Below are 26,976 nucleotides of genomic sequence, written 5' to 3' on the forward strand. Positions count from 1 at the left end.
GAGCGCGCGCGAGCACACACACCCGCCCCCAGGATGTAGCCACTATCATCATCCCCATTTTACAGAGAAGTAAACTGAGGTTCAGAGAGGAGACATAGCCGGGTAAGACACTCAAAGCGAGTCAGGGGTCTAGATCCTCATTAGCGCCTGATTCCCGGGGGAGGGAGGGGACCGAGCGATGAACTGGGGAGCGCGAACAGGCGGGGGCACCGAGACTCGCCGCGGCCTTCAGATGCGGCCCCGCCCCCACGAGGGACGTGAAGACGCGGACCCCGCGCAGCGTGGGGACATGTGACCGACTGCAGAGGCCGCGCCGCTTCCCCCGCTCGAGTTCTGCGCGCTCCGCCGCAGGGTGCAGATCCGGGGCGCCCGCCTGGGTTTGGGGCGCAAGAGCAGAGGCGGAGCCAGGGCGGAGCCAGCGCTCCCCGTCCACCCCCCCGTTCCCAAACGAAAGCGAAACGGAGCGCAGGAAAGGAAGGGCGGAGCCGGCCTGGAGGCCCCGCCCCCTGCCCTGCGCGGCCGGACCGACGGGCGCGCCCAGGTAGGGGGCCGCTGAGCGCGCAGTGCGGACCCTCGCGGGGACCTACGCCGCCACCATGTCTCAAGAAGGTGTGGAGGTAGGAGATGGCTACAACTGGGCCGGTGGCCCGCGAGAGATGCTGAGGAGGAGCTAGGGGCACGGAGCGGGCTTCGCAGTTGCTGGGGACTCCATCCAAGCCCAGACCTTCCCCCCAAGGCTGGCTCTCGTCTCCCTCGGAAAGGAGAGAGACCGCCACATGCCCCGGAGCAAAATGCGGCCTCCTCGAGGAAAAGCGGGGGCTGCTGGGTCAAGGGTCAGAGGCCAGGGGTCATCTGGCCGGCCTCTTCCCTTAGCCTAGGACGCTCGCCCTAGTCCGCTCCCTCCCCCAGTGCCCTGTGGGGACTTTGGCTTTTTCCAGGAAATGCAGTAGAGGGATGGAGTGGGGGGTGCGGGTGCGGAGGCCAAAACCCAGGGTCAAGTTTAGGCCGTGAAAAAAGGAAGCCTAGGGATGGAGGAAGGGCAATTGCGCTTCTCCTTCCCCCACCGGTCCCCACCCCAGCTGGAGAAAAGCGTCCGGCGCCTCCGGGAGAAGTTTCATGGAAAGGTATCCTCCAAGAAGGCAGGGACTCTGATGAGGAAATTTGGCAGCGACCACACTGGAGTGGGGCGCTCCATCGTGTATGGTGAGCAGGTGGGGGTCCTGCCTGGTGAGAGTAAGCTGGGGAGCAGGGAGGGGGTGTGGTCTGTGCTGGGGGCTGGAAGAGGCGATGAGATCATCTCTTTGGGGGGCGGTCTGGATCGGGGTTCTGGGGGCCCTGAAATTCCCACAAAACCTTTCAAGGGGCCTTCACTTACACTTACTCTCCCCACTAGGGGTAAAGCAGAAGGATGGACAGGAACTGAGTAATGATCTGGATACCCAGGTAAACTGTCCCCCTCCCCTCAAAACACGTGGTAAGGGGAGGAAGAATGGAAGGGTCAGGCAGAGCTCCTTCTGTGCACTGTCCATCCACAACTCATGGTCTAGCCTTATTCACTTACTCAACTCTCACTCATGGATCTGACCAAGGAGCCTGCAAACCGTAGGTGCTCATTACATCCTGATTGTATGAAATGGAGGAGAGATACAAGAAACTAGGCAGTGAAAAGAATCCGATTATCATCATTACAGAGGAGCCAAAGAGGTCAGGGAAGGCTTCCTGGAGGAGGTGGTACCACATTCTTCAAGCCTAGGGAGGAGTGATCCCTGGGAAGGGGAGGGGTTGGAGATCTTCCTGGAAGGGAGGGTGACCTGAGCAGAGGAACTTGCAGACAGGCTGGGACGAGTAGGAGATGGGGGAGAAAAGAGGGGCAGGGAAGCCCATGTGAATGAATGACTAAAACAATGAATGAATGAAAGCCTTTGTATGGCCACTTTGCCCCTTAGATGGCCTTGGTAGCTGGTGCACTGGTTTGCCTGTCTGAAAGGGCCCAGCACAGAGTTTTTAAAGAGTATAATAAAGTGTTTTATACTTGTAACATTTATATATTTACAGTTATACATGTAATGAGTATAATAAAACTAGCAAAGAGTATCATTGATTGAGCACTTTCCCTGCAGCAGGACTCCAGGAATTCTACCTGTTGACTTATTGCCACAGGTCCTGTAAGACAAGTCCTATTATTTATCATATCCACTTGACAGATGAGGAAGCTGAGATACAGGGTGATGAAGTCACTCACCAGGTTCATGCTGAATGCAGGTGGTGACTGGGATTTGAACCCAGGTCACCTAGAGTCAGAACCTGGACTCCTAGATGTCCTTCATTAGGGAGAGTGGCTTGGCCACAACCCCATAGCTGGAAGTGATGAGGCCAGGATTCCAACCCGTGGCTCTCTAAATCTAGAACTCAAGCACTTAGCCTAAAGCAGCGTAGCCTCAATGAGGTGACCTGTCACAATGCCAGCAAGTGTGTGGCATTTGCCAGCATGAAGGGAGCACAGGCCCCAGGCCTGTTGCCCCACACTCACTCAGGGTAATCTCAGGCAAGCCCTCTCAGGGCTCTGGGCCTCAGTTTCCCCATCTGAACAAGGGGGATCACAGGCGTCCCCACCCCTCAGGGTTGCTATGAGGACAACTGAGGTCACACACCCTTGCCCTCAGGAAGTGGAAGCTGCTCAGTTAACTCCTCTTGAGCTGGGGCCACCTTACTCATATGGGGCCAGAACCCTGCCTCCCCATCCAGAAGCCCTGCCCCCAGAAAAGAAGCATGAGCCACCTCCCCAGTTTCTACCCCTGGTGTTTCCACCCAGGACCCCCCAGAGGACATGAAGCAGGACCGGGACATCCAGGTGAGTCCAGGGTGTGGGACGGGGAGGTGGAGCGGTGAGCACACCCCTGGAGGTGTCCATACGTGAGGAGGAGGGACACTTCAGGGGCTGGAAGAGGACTGACCACCCTCTTGGCCCTGCCCACCCCATTCTGCAGGCGGTGGCGACATCCCTCCTGCCACTGACAGAAGACAACCTACGCATGTTCCAGCGTGCCCAGGAAGACCTCATCCCTGCTGTGGACCGGCAGTTTGCCTGCTCCTCCTGTGACCATGTCTGGTGGCGCCGCGTGCCCCAGCGCAAAGAGGTGATAACCCAACCCCTGACCTTGGTTCTGTCCCGGCTCTGCTCCCAACCCCCATTCTGTGTCCAAACCAACTGACCTAAGAACATCAGCCTCTGAGAACCCAACTCCAGACACCTGCAGCCTCAGAGATCAACCCCAATCTCAGCCCCAACTCTGACCCACTGAGCTGGACTTTCAACTTAACATTCAACTGGAGAAACTCAACTTACCCCTGAACTCTGACTACGGAGTTTGACCGCTACCACAGAAATAAAACCTGAACCCCAAATCTGGCTTCTGAAACCCCTGACCAGTGGTGTGCTTCTGGTAAACGCCTAACAACCAGCCCTTGTAGGAAGTGCCCCCAGATTTCGCCAATTTTGATGTGTTCGCCAATTTCTATGTGTTCGCCAATTTCGATGTGTTCGCCAATTTCGATGGTGTAAATCCCAACGTGACCACCATCAGGCTATCGGTGCCCATCTGCTCCGCTCTTCTGTACCCCCAGGTGTCCAGATGCAGGAAATGCCGGAAGCGCTATGATCCCGTGCCCAGTGACAAGATGTGGGGCGTGGCTGAATTCCACTGCCCGAAATGTCGACACAACTTCCGGTGAGGGCACAACTTCCCGAGAGGGAGCTGACCCCACCCCCTCGCCCTCGCCCTCGGCCCCAGCCCAGCCCCGCCCCTCCCTGCCCTGGCCCCATCCTGGCCCAGCTGGCCTTTGGACCCTCACGGCCCTGCCCGCCCCCAGGGGCTGGGCACAGATGGGGTCCCGGTCCCCCTGCTACGGGTGCGGCTTCCCTGTGTATCCGACCCGGATCCTCCCTCCGCGCTGGGATCGCGACCCGGATCGCCGCAGCACCCACACCCACTCCTGCTCCGCTGAGGACTGCTACAATCGGAGAGGTGAGTGCCTGGCGCGTCCGCATGGCCTCCCCCTATTCCGGGCAGTCTATGTGGCCTGGACTGCTGGGACTTCCACCTCTGGGGCTTTAAGTACCAAGGTGTCTGCCTGCTTCTTCCACCTAACTCCTAAGGTCCTAGTTCTGGAGGCCATTTCATCTCTTACCACATCAGCCCCTCCTTCCACATCTTCCACCGTCCTCCACCTCCTTGCCTCCAGGTCTCTCCTGGAGGGGGATCCCTCCTCACACTCACCTCCCATGGCATCAGCCACCCTCCGTGTTTTCACCCATAAGGCTTTGTGGTTTCACCCTGATGGCCCACATCCCAGTGTCCTGTGGACTCAGCCCTTGCAGTCTCTCTGTGTTCTTGGCTCGTTTTGTCCTCTGTAGTCTCAGGTGATGCCCATGACCCTGGGTCTCCTGTGGCTTTAACGTCTATGACTTCCACCGCTGCCCTAGAGCCTGTGGCCTCAGCCCCTCCCCTCCCCCAAAGCACCCTGTGGCCTCCAGCCCAGGAGGGGCTCAGAACCTCTCCCTCCCCAGAGCCCCATGTGCCTGGGACGTCCTGTGCGCACCCCAAGAGCCGAAAGCAGAACCACCTGCCCAAAGTCCTGCACCCCAGCAACCTCCACATCAGCAGTGGCTCCACTGTGGCCACCTGCCTGAGCCAGGGAGGACTCCTGGAAGACCTGGACAACCTCATTCTGGAGGACCTGAAGGAGGAGGAGGAGGAAGAGGAGGAGGAGGAGGAGGAGGAGGGCGGGCACGGGGAGTGACCCCTGCCAGATGCAGATGCAAACCAGACACGGTCTGTGGCTATTTTGTGTTGTTATAAAATATGAGCTCAAACTGAGATCTCAATGCCCTTGGGGAGCCATGTGGGTCCAAGATATTGGCAGGGGGATTCCTGGGCACTGTCTGCACAGCCCTGGGGAAGCCCTGCAGATCCACAACGGGAGGAGGTCTGTGGGCGTGGTCTGCATGGAGCCACGAAGGAGGGGTGGCCAGAACAACTTGGGCTCCTGCTGACACACATCCCCTGGGACCTGAGGGACAGATGGACAGAGGGTCACGGCCTCAGGGGCCTGATCAGCATGGCAGCCTTCTTGAGAGAGTAAGCCCCACCACGAAACTCGGCCCAGTAGACCCCATCCTGGTAGCGGCTACGGTAATGGCCACCACGATGCCACACACCATTGAGGTTGGAGTGGGCACAGGCGTGGTACCACCAGCCTCCCCGCTGGTACAGGGCACAGTTACCTGAGGGGAGAGGGGAAAAAAAAGCCTTATTTTATTCTTCTCACCAGAATAAAAGCCTCTACCAGCACCTCACTAACACAAGGCTTTTGCCAGGCATACTCTGTCCCCCTACTTCAAAGTAATAGCCTTAGTTTCTTCCTTATCCCCTTACCAAAGTACAAGTCATATTTTCCTCCATCCTTTCTGCAAACAAGGAGCTTTACCTCTCATCCCTTTACCAGAAAAAACAACCTCTACTTTCTTTCTACAACAGTTAAAAGTCCTAGCTCTCACAGCTCCCCCTTTCCCCCACCACCTTTCACAAAGGCTGGGGCCTGACTTATTGACTCATTAGAGAATGAACGTAGACTCCCTCACCAGAATAAGAGTCCTGTCCTCCATTCTCTTGTTTGCCCTGATCCCTACCAGAGGAAAGTCTTAGCCCACCCTCTTTCATTTCCTCATTAAGAGTCTTCTATCCTGCCCCGACACACCACCAAAATAAGAGCCCTTTACCAGAATAGGAGTCTCGGTCTCTATCCACGGTGCTGAAAGGCTTGTCATTGTGCCAGGAAAGAGAGTCTCCAGCATCTCCATGGTACTGGCCAAGCCGCAGGCGATAGTGGTCACTCTCAGGCTCCAGGGAAAAACCATCATAGTGGGCACGTGCCCCACGGCCTCCCCAGTCTTCAAGGAGCACCAGTAGCTCGTGGTCCCCACGGCTGGTAAGCTGATGCACAGGTTCAAGGCCCAGCCAGTATTCCCCATCAGGCTGCCCGAAGCCCACCTAGCAGGGCAAGAAAGTCAGAAAGGCAGGAGCTGGTCCCCTTCCCCTGCCCAGCCCTGCCCCACCCACCTGTGCCCACCTTGTAGTGCTGCCAGGTAGTGAAGAAGTTGACCGAGCCATCTTGCCGCCTCTGAATCACAGTCCAGCCTCCTCCCTCCAGCTGTTGCTCGCACCATGCTGACACCACGTGCCGGCCCACTCTTAACTCATACACTCCACTCTGTCCATGGCCTGCCTGGCGGGCCTCTGCACAATCCTGCCATGGGCCTATGGGCACAGGGACATGGGAGAGGCACAAGCTGAACCAGTCAACCCCTTACTTGAGTAAGAGTCTTGATTCTCACTGGTCCCCTCACCAGAATAGAAGTACTGCTTCTCTTATTCCCTCTCCAGGATAAAAGCCCCAATACCCCTTTTCTTACCTAAATTAGACTCTAAGTCACTCTTCTCTCAGTAGAGCAAATGTGGAGCCTGGGATTCTTAAATCCTCCTTCTAGGGTTTCACCAGAAGAGAGGTCCTGAACATGGCTCTCTGAACTTCCTCCAATTCTCACCAAAGTAGCATTCTTAAATCTGCTGCCCTCTCACCAAAATAAGAGTACCTCTCCTAGTTTCACACCATAGTAAGAATTTTGTTCCTTACCAGAGTAAGAGCAGTATCTCCCTGTTCCATCAACAGAATACAAATGCATCATTTCCCCCCAGTCCCCTCACCATAAGAGGAATCTCACATTAAGGTCCTGACTCCTATTTCCCTCTATTCATGCTGCACTGGGAATCCCCTGGCTCCTCACACCCCCAACAGCCACGCCCTTGACTTACCTGCTGGCTTAGGAGGAACAGCAGGGTGCCCCAAGGGCAGAGGAGAGGCCAGGGGTCCTGGCTGTCTCAGGGTCTGATCTCTCTGGGGTTCTGCAGCTGAGTTTAACCTCCTGCCAGTGTCGTCAGTGCCACCCACCAAACTTACAGGAACCACAGGTACCAGGGGTGGGGGCAGGACCTGGGGTAACCAAGAAAGTCAGATACGTTAGCCCTGGAGGCTCTGGGCTCCTACATCTCCCAGCACCCAGATGGGAAGGCGATCAAGCAGGAGCATGGCTTGATCCTCCCACGCCTAACTCCAGCAGTCAAGAAGAGACAGAGTTGGACTTCCTGGTGGTCCAGCAGTTGGGACTTTGCTTCTACTGCAAGGGGAAGGTTTCGGTCCCTGGTCGGAGAACTAAGATCCCCCATGCCTCAAGGTGTGGCCAAAAATTTTAACAAGAGACAGAGCTGGGCTTAAACTTGCTCTGGTGCCCATAGCTTAACCAATCTGTGCCTCCAAACTTTTCTGTAAAGCAGGGATAATATGAGGCAATCCAACACTTGAGTATTAACTTACTGAAGCCTCCCAAAGCTGTAAGGTAGCTAATGTCAGAGCAATAATCTCTTATTCAAAACCCAAGGCCAGACATAGTCCAGAATTCTGAATAATACAGCAGGAGTTAGAAACAATAACTGGAGAAGGAAATGGCAACCCACTCCCAATATTCTTGCCTGGGAAACCCCATGGACAGAGGAGCCTGGCAGGCTACAGTCCATGGGGTTGCAGAGAGTCAGACACGACTTAGACTAAAGAACAAGAAACAGTAACACAGGGTCTACATATATTCCCTAGCATCCCCAATGAGGTCTTTGGTCTTCATGCACATATTAATAATATACCTGATTACAGGAATCTGCCTGCAATGCAGGAGAGCTGGGTTCAATTCCTGGGTCAGGAAGAACCCCTGAAGAAGGAAATGACAACCCACTCCAGTATTCTTGCCTGGAGAATCCCATGGACAGAGGAGCCTGGCAGGCTACAGTCCGTGGGGGTCGCAAGAATCGGACACGACTTAGCGACTAAACCACCACCACTATGAGTATTCATATCAGGTAGATAAAGACTTTAAGTAGCTACCAGTAGCGTTTTGACCCAAATGAGTTGTTGGAGGAGAGGCAGGGATCCGGTTTATGGAGCTTTTTTACTTCAGAACTGCAGATAAGAGATCGTGGGGTTTCAAGAGGCCCCACCTTACAATGCCCACAAGAAGTGGCTGCGATTTGGGCAGGGTGATAGTTTCGGAGTTACCTGCTGCTGCCCGCCCGCACTCCCCGGGCACAAGCGCTCCAGGCGGGCGATGAGGCCACTCTGCTGGCTGACTAGCTGTGCCAGCTCGCGGAACTTGACGTCCAGCTGGTGGAAGCGGGCGGCGGCGCGCTGAGCCTCGGCCGAGGCGTTCAGCACGCGATCCCCGAGCAGCGCCAGCGCGGAGGCGGGCTCCGCCCCCGGGCTAGGCGCCGCCCCTGGGCCCGCCTCGTGCTGCAGCTGCGCGCGCAGCTGGCCCAGGCGCGCGCTCAAACCACGGCTCTCCTTGCGCAGCGCACGCACTTCGCCGGCTACGGCGCCGTCGGCAGTTGCCAGCCGCTGAAGTTCGCGCAGCAATTCCTCGTGGCGGCTCACGCGCACGCGCAGCGCCGCCACCTCGCTGGCGTTCACGGCCTCCGGCGTCGGCCGCGCGGCCGCTGGCCCGCTCCAGCACACGGCGCCTGTGAACTTCTGCGGGGGCAGCACGAAGGTGTAGGTGCAGCGCGGGGCGGCTGCGCGCGCCCACCACGCGCCCAACAGGAGCAGCAGCTGCAACGTGAGCAGCCGGGGTGCCGACATGGCGGACCTGCGGGCAGAGAATGAACGGGAAGGAGCGGGGCTGGACCCCCGACTATCAAGTCGGACCAAACCTTGTCCTCTCCCACACGGGAACGCACATGTCTACACCTACGTGTATCAGGGGTCGCACACGCCGGATACATCCCCTTCCCAGCCCCGAGGTTGGAGATGCTGCAGTAGAACCCATCCCTGGCCTCACCACTGAGTTCCAGGCGCCCTACAGGTCATTATGCCTCGTGCATTCACTCTGCAAGGCTTCACTGAGAGCTGACTGTTTACGGGCCTCAGTTCTAGGCGCTTGGGAATACAGTCGGGGGCAGCACACACCAAAAAATCCCTGCCCTGGTGAGCAAGGAACAAAATTAAGTTAGAATTCATAGAGTATTAGACTGCCCTAGTTTGTATTAAAGATAACAGGAAAAGACAGAGGGGAATACCCTGGCCGTCAGTGGTTTAACTGCGCTTTCGCTGCTCGGGACTTGGATTCCGTCCCTGGTTGGTCCAGGAGCTAAGATCCCACAAGAGGCAAAAAAAAAAAAAGACACCAGTAAAAAGACTGAGATTTGAGAGGAGGGAAGACCTGGAGGACGTGACATTTTTATAGAAAAACCTGAGGGAGGAAACCATGGGGGTTTCTAGGGGAGAAGAGGTCCCTGGCTGGGGGAACTGAAACTTGAGGGTGGATCATGCCTGATGTATTAAAGGACCTGGAGGAGGTGGAAGCAGAAGCCATGGGGAAACGGGGGGAGAGGGGATGAGGGAAAAGTCCCCCTAACTCAGTCTAGTAGTGGACACCACATTTCCCATATACCCAGCTCAAAACCCCAGGGTTGTCCGCATCTCTTTCTCAATGGCAGATGGAACTCATCAGCCAGGCATGTCAGCTCTGGTGTTTAGACCCTGAATTCCTCCACATCCCCCCCGGCCACAAACTAACCCCATCCCATGATCCAAGCTCAAGACACCATCTGGCTTTCCTTACAGCAGCTACCTCCCAGGTCTCCAGGCTTCTGTCCTCAGGTTCTGCTCTGTTTTTCCAACAGCAGCCAGAGAATGCCTGTGAACACCCAAGTCAGGTCATGTCCCCTCACTTAAAGGAAAAACTCAAGTCCTCCTGCAGCGCAGAAAGTTCTATAAGCTCTGCCCAGTCCCCTCCCTTCCTCACCTCCTCCTGTTCACCCCACTCACTCTGCTCCAGCCACCCTGGCTTCCTGACTATTCCTCAAACACACAAGGCATCCTTCAGCCTTAAGGCATTTGCACTTGCTGTTTTCTCAGCCTGGAATATGCGTCCCTGAATTTATCATGCCTCCCTCTCCTTATTCAGGTCTCAGCTGTCTCCTTAAAAGCCCTCCTTGACTTATCCCATTTAGAGTCGCCCCTCCTGGGCACACCCTATACGGACTTTTTCTTTCTTTTTTTCTTTTCTTTTTCTTTTTTTAATATTTATTTATTTGGCTGCACTGGTCTTACTTGCGGCATGTGGGATCTAGTTTCCTGACCAGGGATTTAACCCAGGCCCCCTGCATTGAGGGCGTAGAACCTCAGCCAGTGACCACCTGGGAAGTCCCCATGGTCTTTGTCATTTTAGCATTTGTCATTCTGCATTTGCCTCATTGATTTGCCACTGTTTGCGCTCTGAATTCCTCCACCAAAATAGCAGCTCCCAGAGGCTGAGTCTGGGTTTTGTTCACTGCTCTGTCCCCAGCTCCTAAAACAGTGCTTGGTGCCACACAGGCCCCGCAACACCCACATGCTTCCCCCCCAGGTGTTCCCTGACTCCCACAGGTGAGCTCATATATGTGTCTTCACTCAAGGATGTATAGTTGTGGCCACTAACCCTCTGCCCTGCAGGATCCACACCCAGGCCCGCACTGTCTTCATTCCTGGGGTTCACACACTTGCAGCCTCTCAGATGGGGAAACACGTTCCTCCCATGTACATTTGCCCACATTCAGAAAATGGTCCACATGTCAGCCCTGTCTGCACCAACATCCACTTTGTCCAAACCCGCACATCCTGGTAGCCACACAAGCATGTGTCCTGTGGGCTTCATCGTCACGCACATTACCTCGTTCACACATTCAACAAGCATTCCTTGAGCACCTATTGTGTGCCAGGAGATGGGGACACAGCTGTGACCAACACAAACAAAACCCCTGCCCTCACAGAGCCGACTGGGAAAAAAACAGTAGGTAGGTCTTAGAGTGATAAGACTTAGGAGAAAAAATATGGAAGGACGTGAGAGACCTAGGCTGGGGGGCACTTTAAATAAAGGAGTCAGAATTCGCTTTCACTGCCAGGGGTCTGGGTTCTATCCCTGGTCAGGGAACTAAGATCCCATAAGCCATGTGGCGAGGCCAAAAAAAATGAATAAATAAGTAGAGGAGTCAGAGCTCACTGAGAAAATGACACTTGAGTGAAGACCTGAAGGAAGAAAGATAAAGGGAAAATCATTCAGGCAGAGGGAACAGCAATGCAAAGGCCCTGAGGTGGAACCTAACTTGATATGCCCAGCGAATAACAGGGAGGCCTGTGAGGCTGGAACAGAATGAGAGAGGGGGAGAGCAGGAGGCAGAGAGGACAAGGAGGTGATGGAGGCACAGTGTGCAGGGACCAGAGGAGGATCTGGAGTTTTACTCCAAGTCCTGTGGGAGCAGTGGAGGGTTCTGAGTTGCAGAAAGGCATACTCACAACGGTACTCAAACACCAAGCACTAGCTCCCCAGGGCAGAGCAGGGTCCTCTCCTTGCCCCCAACCCTGGAAGACATCAGGCCCTACATAATAGGGATGGACCAAACCCCTTGGAGGCTTTCCCAGGTGGCACAGTGGTAAAGAATCTGACTGCCAATGCAGGAGACATGGCAGACGCGGGTTCAATCCCGGGTCTGCAAGATCCCCTGGAGTAGGAAATGGCAACCCATGCCACTATTTTTGCCTGGGAAATCCCATGGCCAGAGGAGCCTGATGGGCTACAGTCCATGAGATCGCAAAGAGTTGGACACAACTGGACATGCATACACACAAACCCCTTGGAACTAGAGTGTGTGTAACATCTGCTGCCTTTTGGGATCTCAGCCTGTGGTAAAGAGGAGGCCTGGGGAGCCCCCCAGCCAAACCGAGGCCCAGGTTTCCCAACAGACAGATTCAGCCTCCACCTACCCTCTCACCCTCCCACGCTCTCACCTCTCACGACCAAGACCCTGAGTTCCACAAGGCCCACAGCAGACACAAGGAGTCCGAGAAGGAGCCGAGGGTCCAGCAGGGCCTCTGAACTGGAGAAGGGGAGAGGCTAGTGGGAGAGCAAGGAGGAAGGAGGCGTGGTAACCACCCCCAGCCACCCAGAGCCTCGAACTGGAGCTGTGAAATGCTAAGCCGGGGAGTTCCAACTGTAAATATTTAGCATTTCCCACGTGAGAACAGAGGCAGAATTGCCAGACCCTCCTGCTCAGGCCACCAGAGCCTGATAACACAGTTCAGTGCCCTGAACGTTCCCCCAACAGCGGAGCACAGAGCGTGGGAGGCTGCAGGCCCAGGAGGCTGGGGCGGATCCCAGCCTTAGACACAGACACGCAGACATACATCACAGAGAACCACAAGGGCAAATACCAGCAGCACCTGCTGCGTGGCGGGGGTGACTCTAAACTCAACATTTTGTATCTCATTTAATCCTGGCCACCTGAGCTGGTCTCCATAAGCAGCCACATTTTACAGCAGAGAACTGAGCCTCAGGGAGGGTGAGCAACTGGCCTGTGGGTCACAGCCAAAGGAAAAAGCAGCAGTGGGATTCAGCCCAGGTAACATGGCTCCAGAACTCACACACATAACCACGACAGTCACACACTCCTGTGTAACACTGCAGCACAAAGACACATACAGATGCCCCAATAAGACATGTAAACCATTGCACAAAGCAGCAAAGATAGATGGAATCTATGTGTATGTGTGTGTGTCCATGGATTTGCCTGGCACACCCAATTATAAAGACACAACTGGAGGGAATTCCCTGGTTGCCCAATGGTTAGGATTCTGCTCTTTCACTGCCGGGGGCCAGGTTCCATCCCTGATCAGGGAACTAGGATCCCACAAGCCTTGTGGTGTGGCAAAAAAAGAAAAAAAGACAGCTGGAAACACAGCACAGATTTGGGCAGTGACTTTTCAAAGCGTGGTCACATACACATATACATCACAACAAAAGAAAATATCCTGTGGGCTGAGTGTGTGTATCTGCACGTCAGGCACATACACACTCAAGTATACTCAGTCACACACCGGCAAGGGCAGAGACACAAACCAACTGGAAAGCGCAGAGACAAGCCCCTGATACCCGCCTGCCACCCAGTGCAAGTTTCCATTTATCTCCCACACACTCTCATATCCTCACACAGGTCAAGTCCTGCAAGGACGAAAACAGGCAGCAGTAACCACACACTCATCTCTCAGAAGTACAAAGCGACTCACGTAGAGCCCCCACCGGCCTAGGGTCTCCTTGTAAGAAGGCCTCCCCGACCAGCAGACACTCTCTCCCGGTTGCTACTGTCCTGAGCTCGTAACCCGAGTGGCCTCCCGGGCTGAAGGAGGAAATGGTCGTCCCAGATCTGAGAGACGCTGCCAGGCTGGGCTCTGGGCCTGGGCTGGGGCCCCTCCGCCCCCCACTGGTAGTCTCCTCCGGCTCCCCCTTTTGGCCGCAGAGAAAGAAACCTCAGAAGTCACGGAGACGGGCTAGTGGAATGGAGTGTCCAGGAGACAGAAGAGAGACGTAGGGAAGGTGGGGAGAAAGGTGGGTGATAGAGAGAGAGATGAGAAGAGAGAAATGGGAAAAGCGGCAGAGGAGAAAGACGGAAACTTATAGATGATGAACGAGACAATTGATGGCAGGAGCAAGGCTGGGGAGAGGGAGGCAGACAGGGAGAAGACAGGGATGGGGAGGGGGAGACAGAAGTGGGGAGAGGAGAAAAATTGGAGTGGGGAGACAGGAGAGGGGAAGCAAATGGTGGGGAGACAAATGAGGCAGGGGAGTAAAGTGGAGAGGGGAGACAGGGGAAGGAAACAGATGGAACAGGGAGAGAGATGTTGGGGGAAATCTCTTCCCCCACCCGAAGGTTCTGGGGAAGAAGCCAGAGGCCTGAGGCCAAGACTGGGGCTTTGAGCGGAAACTGGGAGGGGGGAAATTATTGACCAAGCGCCCGCCTTGCCCTGAATTTCCAGAAGGTGATGTGGAGTTTCCATCCCCCAGCCAGTCCACAGACAGGGCCTCTGCGAGGGACAGCTGATCCTCAGGAGCTGGGAGCCCAAGCGAGTAATTGCCAAGGAGCTACCCCCTTCTCAGGCTCCCAAGTGCCAGGCTCCAGGGTGCCAAGTATTGTGTACACATCATCTCTCTTAATTCGCAGGTCAGAGAGGAAATGATGATCATTTAGGATATTTTAGGAGCCTCAGAGTGGAGAACTTGGCTCTCAAAATCGCACAGCTGATGGAAATGGCAGAGGCGGGATTCGAACCAGCGTCTCAGTTCGAACCATGGCCCCGCCCTGGTTTCCGTAGAAACAGGCCCTCTGTGTCTCCATAGCAACCCCTCCGCGGACTTTTTTTTTCCCCCGCCACCTGGTGCGCATGCACTATTGGTGACGTCATCGCGGCGCCTCACATAGTCGACTCGCCAGAGCCGGAAGTGAGCGGAACGGCGCCGGAAGCAGCCGGCAGACGAGACCTCGTGGAAAGGACGGCGGCATGGGACAGTCGGGGAGGGTGAGTCCCGGCGGCCAGGACAGCGGGCAGCGCGGGCGGGGTTCCACCGGCGGCCGCGGGGCTAACCTCTTGTTTCTCGTCCCCGCAGTCCCGGCACCAGAAGCGCGCGCGCGCCCAGGCCCATCTCCGGAACCTCGAAGCCTATGCCGCGCAGCCGCACTCGTTCGTGTTTGCTCGGGGCCGCGTGGGTCGCAGCGTCCAGCAGCTTAGTATGGACTTGAGGCGGGTCATGGAGCCGCTCACCGCCACCCGCCTGCAGGTCAGCATCACCCAGCCCACCTTCACCCGCACTGGGCCTCGTCTTCTCAGCTGCGGGGGTGGCTTCATCCTCGAAACTGCTGGAGGCCTCAGTTTCCCAGGCTGGAGAAAGGGACCTTTATGGGCACCATCGTGCCTGCCTCTCAGGGCTTTGAGGGGCAGCAGCGAGGGCGAGCAGATGAATGCACCCAGCCTGGAGCTTGGCTGAGTGCCTAAGGCTGATGGTTAAGAGGGGACTCGAGTTAGCAAAGCTGGCTTCTCTCAAAGGCCCGAGCCAAGTTACTTAACCTCGCTGAGCCTCAGACGGGCCCTCTGAAAAATGTGGTGATGCAGTGTCAAGAGACAGAAGCTTCGGTTAAAGTCTGATTGGCTCTAGAGACCAAGAGCATTCCATTCCCCTCTCCCCCTAGTTCTCTAAAGGGTTAAATGCAAGAAATGGCATAACAGGTTAGGCTTAAAGGCTTTGCTTAATAAGAGGTTATCTGTGATTGTCCATTTTTCTTTTCATTGTTTCCAGATACGGAAGAAAAACTCTCTGAAAGATTGTGTAGCAGTGGCTGGGCCCCTTGGGGTCACACACTTCCTGATTGTGAGCAAAACAGAGACCAACGTCTACTTTGTGAGTGGATGCTTTCACTCCCCACACCCTCCTCCGCTGCCAGCTCTCATGATGACCCTTGTGCCTCTGAGCTGCCATGATTCTGGCTTCAAAGTAAACGCTCTGAAGAGATAGGCAGTGGTCTCCATTTCCCACCCCCTCCAACCCTGCTCCTGAATTATACACCTCAGCCCTCACAGATCTTTTTTTCTGCAGAAACTGATGCGTCTCCCAGGAGGCCCCACCCTAACCTTCCGGATCAACAAGGTAAGGACTCAAGGTGACATGGGGCTCAACTGGTAAAGAATCAGCCTGCAAACCCAGAAGACCTGGGTTTGATCTCTGGGTTGGGAAAATCCCCTGGAGAAGGGAACCCACTGCAATATTTTGGCCTGGAAAATCCCATGGACTGTGTGTATAGTCTCTGGGGTCACAAAAAGTCAGACACGACTGAGTGATTTTCACAACAACACAAGAGGTCACGTGAGGTCTCCGAGGGGCAGGAGCTGGGTTTGGGGATTGCACCAGCTGTGTGTGCTGGACGGGTGGTCACCCACTCCTCACCTCGCCCTACAGTACACGTTGGTGCGTGATGTGGTGTCCTCGCTGCGCCGGCACCGCATGCATGAGCAGCAGTTTGCCCACCCACCCCTCCTGGTGCTCAACAGCTTTGGCCCCCATGGCATGCATGTGAAGCTCATGGCCACCATGTTCCAGAACCTGTTCCCCTCCATCAACGTGCATAAGGTGAGCCAGCCCACGTGTGATGAAGGTGAGTGTAGGTGAAGCAGGCAGCAAGGACCACCCTCAGGCTCATTCTTCACCTCCCAGCCCCAAGGCTGAGAGTTCTGGGTCCTGAGTTCTAAACCCACTCAGGCTCTCCCATCTGGCAGGTGGAAAATAATGTCCGTGGTATTTTATTCCCTAAGCGTGCATTCATTGAATGCTGATCTAAGCTAAGTAGTGTGTTCCATTTTACAGAGAGGGAAACTGAGGCTCCAAGAGATGAAGATACTAGTCTGAGGTTAGATACTAAGGACAAGAAGGCAGGACTGGATTCTTTAAATCCGTCTGGCTCCAGAACCCTGGTTCCTGATCCCTGGCATCAGTGGGTCTCAAATTAGGCTTATTAGATGCTAGTCATCAGGGAGTCCAGTGTGGGTAACCTCAACGGGCCTTGGAAGCTGGATTTCTAGCCCTGGGTAGCCCGTGGACACCAGTTGCAACCCCATCTGTCCCTGAGGTGCTGGCAGCACCCAGGCTGCCCTTCTGGAGTGTGGCCATAGCCAGGGCTCAGCAGGGGCTCCAGCACACAGGGAGGCCCATGGAACACTCACCAGGTGCTGTGCCCTCTTTTCTCTCCCAGGTGAACCTGAACACCATCAAGCGCTGCCTTCTCATCAACTACAACCCTGACTCCCAGGAGCTGGATTTCCGTCACTAGTGAGTTCTCAGTGGGAATTGGAGGGGTTGCCTGGCCCCACGTGCAGCTGATGACAGCACAGCTGCTGAGACTCTATGATTGCTCAGTCTCAAAGTAAATGACGCACTGTGGAAAGGGTTGGCAGGGTAGAGCTGACCTGTGACCCTTGGCTCCTGACCCCCATCCTTGCCTCCCTCCAACCCCTGCAGCAGCATCAAGGTGGTCCCTGTGGGTGCCAGTCGTGGGATGAAGAAGCTTCTCCAGGAGAAGTTCCCCAACATGAGTCGCCTGCAGGACATCAGTGAACTGCTGGCCACGTGAGGAGGGCTGGGGCTGGAGGTGGGGAGTGGGGGGCACCACACTCCAGGGGACCCCAAAGCTGTCCTTGGAGCCAGGGAGCCCCTGCTGAGCCCCTTGTGTGCCCCACGCAGGGGCGCAGGGCTGTCGGAGAGTGAGGCAGAGCCCGACGGCGAGCACAACATCACAGAACTGCCGCAGGCTGTGGCGGGGCGCGGCAACATGCGGGCCCAGCAGAGCGCTGTGCGGCTCACAGAGGTGAGGCCCAGTGCGGGGCAGGCCTGGTGGCTCCCCCCATCCCCGAGGAAGCACTGACACCCCATCCCCTCCTCTACCGTCCCTCCAGATTGGGCCTCGGATGACGCTGGAGCTCATCAAGATCCAAGAGGGGGTCGGAGAGGGCAACGTGCTGTTCCACAGGCTTGGTGAGGACGGGGCCAGGGGCACAGTGGGGCCTGCAGTCTGGTCATGGGCGGGCTCACCTGGACCTTGGGGATGAAGAGCTCAGTGGCCACCTCTTCCTGCTCAGTGCACAAAACAGAGGAGGAGCTCCAGGCCATCCTGGCTGCCAAGGAGGAGAAGCTGCGGCTCAAGGCCCAGAGACAGGACCAGCAGGCCCAGAATGTTCGGCGCAAGCGGGAGCAGCGAGAGGCTCACAAGTGTGTGGTCACCAGGCAGGTGGGGCAGGGTCCCAGGTGCAGGCTGCCACGTTGACCGATGTCCCTCCTCCAGGAAGAAGAGCCTGGCAGGCATGAAGCGGGCACGGGCAGAGGCCGATGGGGACAGCGATGCAGAGGACCCCGGGGCCCCGCCAGAGGCAGAGAGGACTAGCCAGCAAGAGGAAGAAGAGGATGAGGCTGAGTATTTCCGCCAGGCTGTGGGCGAGGAGCCTGATGAAGGTGTGTGGCAGACAGGGCTCAGGGCACCTGGGTATCACGGGCCTGTCTGCCCCTGCACCCTGGTGGCCCTGACACTGTTTCTCCCTACAGACATGTTTCCAAAGGCAGCCAAGAGGAGGCGGCCCACTGGGCCCCCAGGCAAGAAGCAGCGGCTGAAGGAACGGAAGCCGGACCGAGGCAGTGATCGGAGGCCTCAAAAGGCCAAGGGCAAGGGCCCAGGGGCCCAGGCCAAGGTGGGACCCAGGGGGGCTGCCAGGAACCGTGGACAGGGCCGACCTCGGCCACTGAAGAGAGCAGCCTGAGGCCAAGCCTGGGTGGCAGATGGAACGCCCCAGATTGGGGCCCGAGAGACGCTGTGCTGGGCTCCCCTCCTGGGCCTCCAGGCGCAGCCCTCGGTTTCCTTTCATAAAGGAGAGCTGCTTTCCCACTTTGCCCTCTAATAAATTCATTTCTCGTGAGGGTGAGTCTACGTTTGAAATGGCGGGCCTGCTTTTTGCTCCACACCTGGGCCTCTGTCTGCACCTGGGCAGTGGATGTGCAAGGCCTTATTTCATATGCCAGGGTGACACAGGTGTGACCCTCCTGTGGTGCCCTGGGGCCCTGGACCCCTCCCCAGCCTACCCAGTGCCCCCACAGCAGATGAACCAGCTCTGGAGGTTGGGTGCTCTCAGAAGGAAGGAAGCAGGAAGTGGTAGTGAGGCCTGTGCTCAGACCCGCTTCGCGGGCTGAGGGTGGTACTGCTGGGAAGGGGAGGGGCCAGCGGCTTGTGTCTCAGAAGGGAGCACGCCGCACAGGCCACAGTGCAGCTGCAGACCCAGAGGCAGGCCATGCAGGCCTCAGCCAGCAACAGCTCAGGTGAGGGGCCAGCACAACCGGGCTAGTGAAGCCGGGCACATCCAGGGCCTTGGGGGTGGAGGTGGCCGGCTCCTAGAGGGTGGTGGGGAGATGGGTAAAGAATCACTGCTGGACCCACTTCCTCCCAGACCAGAGGGATGGGATAGGAAGGCAGAAGTGAAAGTGGAGGAGCCATCTGAGTCATGGAAGGGGTCCATGCACAGAGCTCATGGCCAGGAGTCCAGGCCATTCCTAAGAAAGCTGAGGCTGAGTGGGGTGTGTGAAGGATAGATTACAGAGCTCAGCCCCCCTACACTGCTGCATCCCGGGTGCTGGCATGGGAGGCCAGGAGCAGGGCACTTCTACCTTCAGGAGGGAAAGTTCTGGGGATTTTCCTTACAGTGGTCATATGGATGGGGATAGAGCTGTGGAGGAAAATAAGCAGGGTAGGGAACTACGGGGAGCAGTCGCCAGGTTAGGGTCATCTCAGGACCCGAGACGAGGAGGAGGTGAGGGGGACTACCTCCAGGGATGCCTGGTGCATCAGCCAATGCAAAGGCCGTGAGGTAGGTTCTGCCTTAAGGAACAGCCAGAACACCATGGTTGGTGAGAGCTGGAAATGAGTGAGTTGGGGTGGGAGGAGTAGCTCCCTCAAGGCATAGTAGGAAGAGATGAGCACTGGTTTTTCTTCCAGGTAGGTAGGGAGAGAGTCTGGGAGTGTATGGCTGTGACCTGACTCTGGAGGCTGTGAGGACAGATGGATGATGAGGGTGGGAGCAGGGACAGCAAGGTGGACCAGACTCCTGATCCAGGTAGATGGTGACACTTGGGACAGACTCTGACATGCGGGACCGAGTTGTAGAGGGATGTGGGGGGCTCTTGCTTCCCCGCCCCAGGCCCTGATGGCTCTGGTGGTCAATGCCAGATTGTGTGCATCCCTGGTTCTTGCCCCAGGACACGCCTAATGGACTCTGGGCTTCTAACCTTCCTTGGGCTCTGAGTCCCTCTGTACAAAGGTCCTGTGGCTGGCACCTGCCTTCCTGGGTGTGGAAAAGCACTCTGGAAACATCCCACAAGGGGCTCCTGGCACACGATAGGTAAAGGTGTCACAGCGGGAGCCACAGTGAGGGACAGGGTTGATGTGCCACACCCTCTGCTCACAGGTGACACGCAGTGCCCAGTCAACTTCTCGGAGGCTGCAGATAGCGTCCTCAGTGGCCTCCAAGATGGCTTTCTGTGGCCCATGCTGGTAGTTGAGTTTCTGGTGGCCTTGGCCGGCAACAGCCTGGCCCTGTACCGCTTCTGCAGCCGGGAGCAGCACCCCTGGCCCCCAGCTATGATCTTCTCGGCCCAGCTGGCGGTCAGCGACCTGCTCTACGCCCTGACGCTGCCCCCCCTGGCTGCCTACATCTACCCGCCCAAGCACTGGCGCTACGGGGAGGCTGCCTGCCGCCTGGAGCGCTTCCTCTTCACCTGCAACCTGCTGGGTAGCGTCATCTTCATCACCTGCATCAGCCTCAACCGCTACATGGGCATCGTCCACCCCTTCTTCACCCACAGCCAACTGCGGCCCAAGCACGCCTGGGCTGTCAGTGCCGCTGGCTGGGTGCTGGCGGTCCTGCTCGCTGCCCCCACACTCAGTTTCTCTCACCTGAGCAAGTCCCAGCGCCCAGGCCAGTGCTCTGTGGCCAACCTGGGGGCCTGTACCAAGTGCCTGGGGACAGCAGGTGACAGCCAGCTTGAGGCCTACCGGGTCTACAGCCTGGCGCTGGTAACGCTGGGCTGTGGCCTGCCGCTACTGCTCACCCTGGCAGCCTACGGCGCCCTGGGGCGGGCCGTGCAGCACAGCCACAGCATGACGGCAGCCAACAAGCTGCAGGTGACGGTGCTGGTGGCCAGCGGCGTGGCCCTCTATGCCAGTTCCTACGTGCCCTACTATATCACGGCAGTGCTCAACGTGTATGCCCGGCTGCGCTGGCTAGCCCTCTGCCCGGGTTTTACAAGTGAGGCTGCAGCTGAGAAGGCACTGGCCCAAAGGACGTACTTGGCCCACCAGGTGACACGAGGCCTTGTGCCCCTAGCCATCTGCATCCACCCGCTACTCTACATGGCTGTGGTGCCCAGCCTGGACTGCTGCCACCAATGCTGCGGGCAGGGACAGACCCCAAAGAGCACCACGTGCTCCAGCCAAGCCCTGCCCCTCAACGTCACAGCCACCCCCCAAACCTCAGGGCTCCAGTCCCACGAGCTGAGCCCGTGACCTGGCCCATCTTCAGCCCCCTCCTCATCACAAGATGCTGGAACCCGGCAGCAGAATGGAGGCAGAGAGCAGGCCCCTGGCCCCGAGCCCCCAGACAGGCCAGGAGCCCCTACTTCCTCCCCACAGAAAGGCCTCCAGTGGGACTAGGGGGCACCCATGCCAGAGCTGCAGGAGCTTCCACTCACAGCACTAACCCTGGGGAGGGCCATGGAGCAAACCCAAGATTGGGGGGACTGGGCGGGGGGGGGGGCAGGGGAGCTGGCCCCACCCACAACAGTGTGATTGACATCAGGGAATAAATGTAACAGCACAAGGCTAGAGACTAAAGACTTTTTATTGCCCTGAAATCCCCTGCTCCAGGAGGCTGACTTCTGTCACTGAAGGGTCCCGGGGCCAGGGGCTGAGCAGCAACAGCAGCAGCTGGCTTAATTGGTTGATGGCCTAGAAAGGGAAGCATGAGGTGGGTGAGGATGGCAAGTGGGGGAGCTCTAGACCCTTTAGGGAGTCCCAGGACCACCACTCATCTTACATACACAACATGAACTCAACGGGGAGGAGGGGGACGGGGCACGGAGCACACCAGGGGCCAGACAGGCCTTGGGGTGTGGGGCCCTCCACGAGAAGCAAAGGAGAGCCAAAGACCCACGCCCCGGGACAGCCCTGGCGAGGCCCACAGTCAGCCCAAGCATCAGCTACGATGCCACGAGGGGCGGTGGAGGGCAGAGGTCTTACTTGGCCCACTCGACGTTGAGGATGAGGTGGTCGTAGCCAAAGCCGGACACCCCGGCAATGGCACGCGCAGCGTCCTCGCGGCGGTGGAAGCTGATGAAGGCAAAGCCCTGGGGGAGGGAGTGGGGGTCAGGGACAACGCTCGGGGCACAGTTGGGAGTCAGGACCCCACCCCGCCCCACGGCCGCTGGCCCACCTTGGACTGGCCGGTGGTCTTGTCCTTTGCCAGGTAGATGCGGGAGATGGAGCCAAAGGGCCGGAAGAGCTCCTGCAGGTCGGTCTCACGAGTGTCCTCAGACAGGTTGGTGACACGGATGGTGGCATTGTCATCAGCTGGGCAGGCAAGGAGAGGCGTCAGTGAGGGGCCGGCCCCACCCATGGGATAATCATAGGGTACAAGGGGTGCCCGCCCACGCATCAGCCCGGCGCTGGGGTGCCCTCCCCGCCTCACCTCTGCGGTTGGGCTGCATGGACTCCCCACGGCGGCTGGCCCCGTCGCGCAGGCTCGGAGGCACGTACTTCCCAGTCTTGTTTTGAGTGGCCTGCACAGGCTCCAGCTCTGGGGACCAGAAGCAAGGTTAGGTCAAGCCTCCCCCGGCACAGGCCTGGCCCAGGATGTTAGCCGCTGTGGCCATGATCCAGCCCCAAGCACTCTCTCTCTCAAACCACAGGCATCCGGGGGATCTCTCAAGGGCTAAAGGTCTTAAAAGGACTAAAAAGACTTAAAGGTCACGTCCAGGAAATTGACCCACCCACATGCCCTGCCTCCTAGCAGCACAGGAAGAGTGAGAGAACACACCGTGAGAAAACGCCCAGCCTCACACACAGCAAGACAGTACACAGGGTAGCAACAGCCCCCAGGTTCCCGTCCCGGGGACAGGTGACAAGTGGCTGCGCACACGAGTCACAAGTATAGAACTCCAGTGTGTGTGTGTGCACACACACAGCAAGCTCCAGTTAGGACAGACACACTGAGAGAACAGCCTTCTCCCCTCACTACTCACGTCCTTACGCCTGCAGCCGTGCTCACTAGAGGCTCTCACAAACCCCAACGGCAAGAGACGGGTGGTGTCACCAGCAGAGCGCCCACCTGCAGTCTCTCCCACAGACCAACGTGGGCTGTGGCCACAGCCTTGCTGCTGCGTGGGAGGCAATAACCACCAACGGCGGTGGTCCTGTCCAGACCCCAGGTGAGGACCCGCGACTCCCAGAGACGCACGCAATTCCTGCGCTCCACTCCCACTCCTCCCCCCAACCACCAAGCCTGCCAGCCGTATCCCAAGGTCCTGGCACCTCCGGGGAGCTTCTCCTTCTCGCCAGTGGACAGGCCCAGCTGTTCGGCCAGCTCCTTCTGCATGGGCCCCAGCGTGTCCTTGTAGGGGCAGCGGGTGGTCCAGTGGTCGCCCTTGCAGATTCGGCAGGACACTATCTTCTGGCCCTTGAGCTTGTTCATTGGATCCTCCTCTTCCTGGCAGTTCAGATCCTGGCAGGGCAGGTGGGGGCAGTTCAGAAGGGGCAGCCGCTCCCCTGGTGCCTCCAGTAACACCCTGGCCACTGGCTCCCCCTGCCAGCCACCCCACTTACCTCTTTGCTGGTGATAAATGTCATGGATACATCATCGCTGACTGTGGTGGTAGCTACGTTGGGCCCCGGTGGGTCAAATTCTGAGTTCCCAAACTTCTTCCAGTTCTGAGCTCAAGGCAGGATGGGGGACAGGTCAGGGCAAGGACAAGCGGGACCCCCTCCATTTGCACCCTAGACTTAACAAGAGCCACCTTGAGGGTGGGTGGGTCTTGAACCCTATTCACCGCCCTCCTCAAATGCTCCTTGGAGAAGTGATGACGACAGTTTCTGTTCCCTGAGGGCATGTCAGGCCCCAGCTTCATGCCAGCTCCAGGAGTAGGGGCAGCTCTCAGCCTCATGTTACAGATGAGAGAATTGAAGCTCAGGGGTAAACAGGCCCAGAGCCAACAACCCCTGGCAGGGGCTGTGCAGGTAACAGACCAGCTCCCACTGAGTGATACTCAGGGGTGTGCAGGATCACCCAGATTTCCAGGGGCCTTGAGCTCCTTAAACAACCTGCACCTCGGCATCCTCCCCTATAAGGGACCACAATGCTCCCCCGACACCTTCCTGGAATGCTAGGGGAACTGAACAAGAAAATACTCCCCACGAAGCACCTGGGTCTAACACAGAGTATGTAGGTAACCATACAAAATGTATTTACTGCCATCACTCCTGCTGCTACGACCACCTCACAGGAGGGCTTGGCTCTGTTCCTCCCAGGCGACAAGCCAGGAGAAGTAAGAACCAACCCCTCCGATCCCACTCCTGCTGGACTTTTCAGGGCCCCCCACGGACTGCACACAGGCCTCAGTTCTGCTCCAACAAAACAGGTACACACAGGGGACTTCCCCGGTGGCCCAGTGGTTAAGACTCCGCACTCCCAATGCCCGAGGCGTGGGTTCAAGCCTTGCTCAGGGAACTAAGATCCCACATGTTGTGTGGTGCAACCAAAACATTAGAAAAAAACAAAAAAGCACTAGTCTCTGAATCATGCCCAACTTTTTGTGACCCTATGGACTGTAGCCCACCAGGCTCCTCTGTCCATGGAATTCTCTAGGCAAGAAAACTGGAGTGGGTAGTCATCCCCTTCTCCAAGGTATTGTCCCGACCCAGGGATAAACCAGCATCTCCTGCACTGCAGGCAGATTCTTTACCACTGAGCCACCAGGGAACTGTTTAACAAACAGTTAAACCCCACTTCTAAAAATGAAGGCAATGGGGAAAAGAACTCCTATTTTTACTCTGAGTCAGCCCTGGAGGAGCCCCCAAGACAGGGGGAGAAGGGTCTTACCTTCCTCCTTGCCACAGCCTTTGAGGCCTTCCGGGTCTCAATTCTGAAGGTGCGGACAATCTGTGGACAGGAGGGGAAAGGTTTGGGCGTTCTGCTCCTCAAGGTTCCTAGAGCCAGCAGATCTTCCTCATCAAGACATCCAACACATCACTCTCTCCTAGTCCAAGTGCCCCTCAAGCAAAGGGCTCCCACCTCTTCCCCAGCCTCACCTTGAACTTCTTGCCATCCTCATCTATCTTATACTCCGTCACTGTCTTGATGTTTCCATTGATGACCTCCTTGGGAGGCGGTAGTGGAGCTGGGAGAGGGGAAGAGACAAAGGAACTGAGCCCTGGGTAAGAGGGACCAGAAGGAAGGAGGCTGGGGAGAGAGACGGCTCAGGGCTGGAGTGAAGTCGGTCACTCACCTCCCGGCAGTAGCTCAGGCTCTGGACTGGTATCCCCAGTGGCCAGGGGGATCCCCTTGAGGAGCTCGCTGGTGACACATTTGTCTGTGACAGGGAGTGGAGGGAGCAGGGGTCAGCTGTGGGCGGGAGGGGGGGGGGTGGGGTAGGGGTGGGCAGGGACAGGAATTCCCAAGCTGAAATCAAGGGACCTTTGGGATGATGCCTGCACCAGGAGTTGAGAAAGGCGGGACCAAGGGCAGAGGACTGGCCAGGAAGTGTCTTGGGATAGCCATCCAGGGACACGGAGCTGGCACGTAGTAACTTCCAGCAATGAGAAGCACAGGGGATCCCTGGCCTGAGGGCAGGGGAGGGCCATAGGCCTCCGGGCAATAGTATTAATACAAAGGCAGGAGCGTGGCTGTTAAAATTTCCTCCCAGAGTAGGGAAGCGGAAGTGCTGGCATCAAGGACTTGGGCGGTGGCACGTTAGAAGATGGGCTGGCTGGTGAACATATGGAGCTGGAGATAGGCTGGCCCAGATGAGAGTGGCGCGGGGCAGGGGCTGGCCGTGAGGGGAGATGCAGGGTCTGACGGCGGTGCCAGGGTGGAGGATCAGAGCAGGCAGCAGTGACGGCCTGGGAGCGGCGGGGGGAGGCCGGGCTGCGGTGACCCGAGGCGACAAGGTAGACTCACCATCCTCTCCTTCCTCTTCCACCTGGTCCGCCCAACTGGGCTTCGAACTGCGGGGACAAGTTTGTCAAAAGGAGGGATGAGTGAGGCGAGGCACGGCTCCCGCGGCCTCGACGCACCTAGGCTCCATATTAACTTCTAGGACCGCCCCCCACACCTAGTCTGCCTCCCAAACCCCCTCCACGGCCCCAGACTCACTCAAAGTCTCCGGTCGGCATTACAAAATCCCCACGCAGCCCAAGCCTGGGCCAAAGACCGGAAGTAAGAGGTGACAGAGACTTCCGGTTCCGCTGCCTAGAGCAGTACGGCTGCTCCACAGCGCCCCCTACGGACGGAGGTAGAGGTGCCGGCTGTGTGAGAGGCTGGGCCCTGTTATCTTCCTATTAATAGCTGAATAGAGGCTCGGCTCATTTACCTTAAAATCTTGTTTATTTATTTATTTGGCTGCGCTGGGTCTTAGTTGCGGCATGTGGGATCTAGTTCCTGGACCAGGAGCGCCTGCATTGGGATCACTGAGTCTTAACCACCGGACCTTTTCATTTACCTTTTTTAAAAAATTAAAAATAATGACAATAAGCTCAATTATATAGTTCTTACTGTTTGCAGGAACTGTGAGGAGGAAATTATCGTTTCCATTTTTCAGCTGAAGAAACCAAAACTGGTCTTCCTTGTCTGGAAAGAACTTTCCTGATTCAAATGACCAAGATATCAAGTCACCCCCTTACTATTCTCCCTCTTTGAGTAACTTTTTTCTTTCTTTCCCCTCCGAACGGTAAAGATTGCAGGATCTTAATTCCCTAACCAGGTATCAGACCTGGGCCCTGCAGTGGAAGTGCAGAGTTTTAACCACTGGACCACCAGGGAATTCCTAGTAACATTCTTGGCTCCCTGATATAATCTTTTCCATTTTCTTTAATTTATTGCTTATTGTCCAGCTTTCCCTCTACTGCATGCATTCTCAGTGGGAGTGATATGACTCCCAAGGGGACCAAAATTAATTGTTCTGTGGCAAAAAAACAAAAAAACCAACTTGGAGATGACAATGACTTGTGGCCCTCCAAAGCCAACCCTCCCAGACAAAATCTTATTACTAAACATTTAATTTCTATTAGGGAGAAATTAAATGTAATTAGATTAACATTGATTTAAATTGAAGATAATTCCATTTTTCTCTTTTAGAGGGACGATAATGAAAAAAATGGTAAAAACTGCTGTAGACTGCTGCAGAAAGATATTTGCCTGCTTCGTTCACTTCTGGGT

General features: G+C 56.7%; 4 protein-coding genes and 2 non-coding genes across 7 annotated transcripts; 4 read left to right on the forward strand and 2 right to left on the reverse strand.

Moving 5' to 3' along the window:
- The first annotated feature begins 314 nt into the window (after positions 1-314).
- SHFL (shiftless antiviral inhibitor of ribosomal frameshifting) lies at positions 315-5,293 on the forward strand. Its single transcript, XM_005910853.3, has 8 exons — positions 315-617; positions 1,080-1,203; positions 1,394-1,443; positions 2,813-2,851; positions 2,988-3,137; positions 3,625-3,728; positions 3,871-4,025; positions 4,568-5,293. The coding sequence occupies exons 1-8, from the start codon at positions 597-599 to the stop codon at positions 4,798-4,800; spliced, it is 876 nt and encodes a 291-aa protein (XP_005910915.1). The 5' UTR covers positions 315-596; the 3' UTR covers positions 4,801-5,293.
- On the reverse strand, positions 5,094-13,420 carry ANGPTL6 (angiopoietin like 6). Of its 2 annotated transcripts, none has more exons than XM_070373635.1 (6): positions 13,201-13,420; positions 8,164-8,746; positions 6,873-7,050; positions 6,130-6,317; positions 5,780-6,050; positions 5,094-5,284 (listed from the first exon to the last, which is right to left on the reverse strand). In XM_070373635.1, the coding sequence occupies exons 2-6, from the start codon at positions 8,737-8,739 to the stop codon at positions 5,094-5,096; spliced, it is 1,404 nt and encodes a 467-aa protein (XP_070229736.1). In that variant the 5' UTR covers positions 8,740-8,746; positions 13,201-13,420. The 2 variants fall into 2 exon arrangements, with proteins under 2 accessions (XP_070229736.1, XP_014338842.2); XM_014483356.2 differs by lacking the exon at positions 13,201-13,420 and adding an exon at positions 11,926-12,054.
- Positions 13,421-14,377: 957 nt separating this feature from the next.
- P2RY11 (purinergic receptor P2Y11) lies at positions 14,378-21,241 on the forward strand. The gene is made up of 15 exons (XM_070374722.1): positions 14,378-14,487; positions 14,576-14,746; positions 15,263-15,364; positions 15,560-15,610; positions 15,920-16,090; positions 16,710-16,786; positions 16,976-17,083; positions 17,198-17,321; positions 17,410-17,488; positions 17,593-17,722; positions 17,796-17,962; positions 18,053-18,258; positions 18,524-18,533; positions 18,662-18,817; positions 19,960-21,241. The coding sequence occupies exons 1-15, from the start codon at positions 14,470-14,472 to the stop codon at positions 21,054-21,056; spliced, it is 2,667 nt and encodes an 888-aa protein (XP_070230823.1). The 5' UTR covers positions 14,378-14,469; the 3' UTR covers positions 21,057-21,241.
- LOC138988702 (small nucleolar RNA SNORD105) lies at positions 15,401-15,485 on the forward strand. Its single transcript, XR_011464968.1, has one exon. It is a non-coding gene; the product is annotated as a small nucleolar RNA SNORD105 (small nucleolar RNA).
- Positions 16,824-16,898, forward strand: LOC138988710 (small nucleolar RNA U105B). Its single transcript, XR_011464974.1, has one exon. It is a non-coding gene; the product is annotated as a small nucleolar RNA U105B (small nucleolar RNA).
- A 131-nt stretch (positions 21,242-21,372) lies between the features above and the next one.
- EIF3G (eukaryotic translation initiation factor 3 subunit G) lies at positions 21,373-26,024 on the reverse strand. The gene is made up of 11 exons (XM_070373636.1): positions 25,915-26,024; positions 25,720-25,766; positions 25,049-25,132; positions 24,852-24,940; positions 24,643-24,702; positions 23,370-23,474; positions 23,079-23,268; positions 22,237-22,344; positions 21,982-22,118; positions 21,789-21,895; positions 21,373-21,497 (listed from the first exon to the last, which is right to left on the reverse strand). Exons 1-11 carry the CDS (start codon positions 25,932-25,934, stop codon positions 21,482-21,484), a joined length of 963 nt encoding a protein of 320 aa, XP_070229737.1. The 5' UTR covers positions 25,935-26,024; the 3' UTR covers positions 21,373-21,481.
- Positions 26,025-26,976: the final 952 nt, after the last annotated feature.

This window comes from Bos mutus, chromosome 7 (genome assembly GCF_027580195.1).
Source record: "Bos mutus isolate GX-2022 chromosome 7, NWIPB_WYAK_1.1, whole genome shotgun sequence".
Lineage (NCBI taxonomy): Eukaryota > Metazoa > Chordata > Mammalia > Artiodactyla > Bovidae > Bos > Bos mutus.

Bases quoted from the DNA above. Each gene is read 5' to 3' on its own strand.
- EIF3G (XM_070373636.1), bottom strand. From the start codon at position 25,934: ATGCCGACCGGAGACTTTGA. The intron at 25,133-25,719 runs GTGAGTCTACCT...TCCCTGTCACAG, and splicing joins GGAAGAGGAAGGAGAGGATG to ACAAATGTGTCACCAGCGAG. The intron at 24,941-25,048 runs GTGAGTGACCGA...CCCCTCTCCCAG, and splicing joins GCCTGAGCTACTGCCGGGAG to CTCCACTACCGCCTCCCAAG.
- P2RY11 (XM_070374722.1), top strand. The intron at 15,611-15,919 runs GTAAGGACTCAA...CTCGCCCTACAG, and splicing joins TAACCTTCCGGATCAACAAG to TACACGTTGGTGCGTGATGT. The intron at 17,322-17,409 runs GTGAGGCCCAGT...CCGTCCCTCCAG, and splicing joins GCGCTGTGCGGCTCACAGAG to ATTGGGCCTCGGATGACGCT.
- SHFL (XM_005910853.3), top strand. From the start codon at position 597: ATGTCTCAAGAAGGTGTGGAG. The intron at 2,852-2,987 runs GTGAGTCCAGGG...CCCATTCTGCAG, and splicing joins AGCAGGACCGGGACATCCAG to GCGGTGGCGACATCCCTCCT. The intron at 3,729-3,870 runs GTGAGGGCACAA...GCCCGCCCCCAG, and splicing joins AAATGTCGACACAACTTCCG to GGGCTGGGCACAGATGGGGT.
- ANGPTL6 (XM_070373635.1), bottom strand. From the start codon at position 8,739: ATGTCGGCACCCCGGCTGCTCACGTTGCAGCTGCTGCTCCTGTTGGGC. The intron at 6,318-6,872 runs GTAAGTCAAGGG...CTGTGCCCATAG, and splicing joins TGTTCCTCCTAAGCCAGCAG to GCCCATGGCAGGATTGTGCA. The intron at 5,285-5,779 runs GTAAAGGGCTCT...CTCTCCCCTCAG, and splicing joins AGACCGAGACTCCTATTCTG to GTAACTGTGCCCTGTACCAG.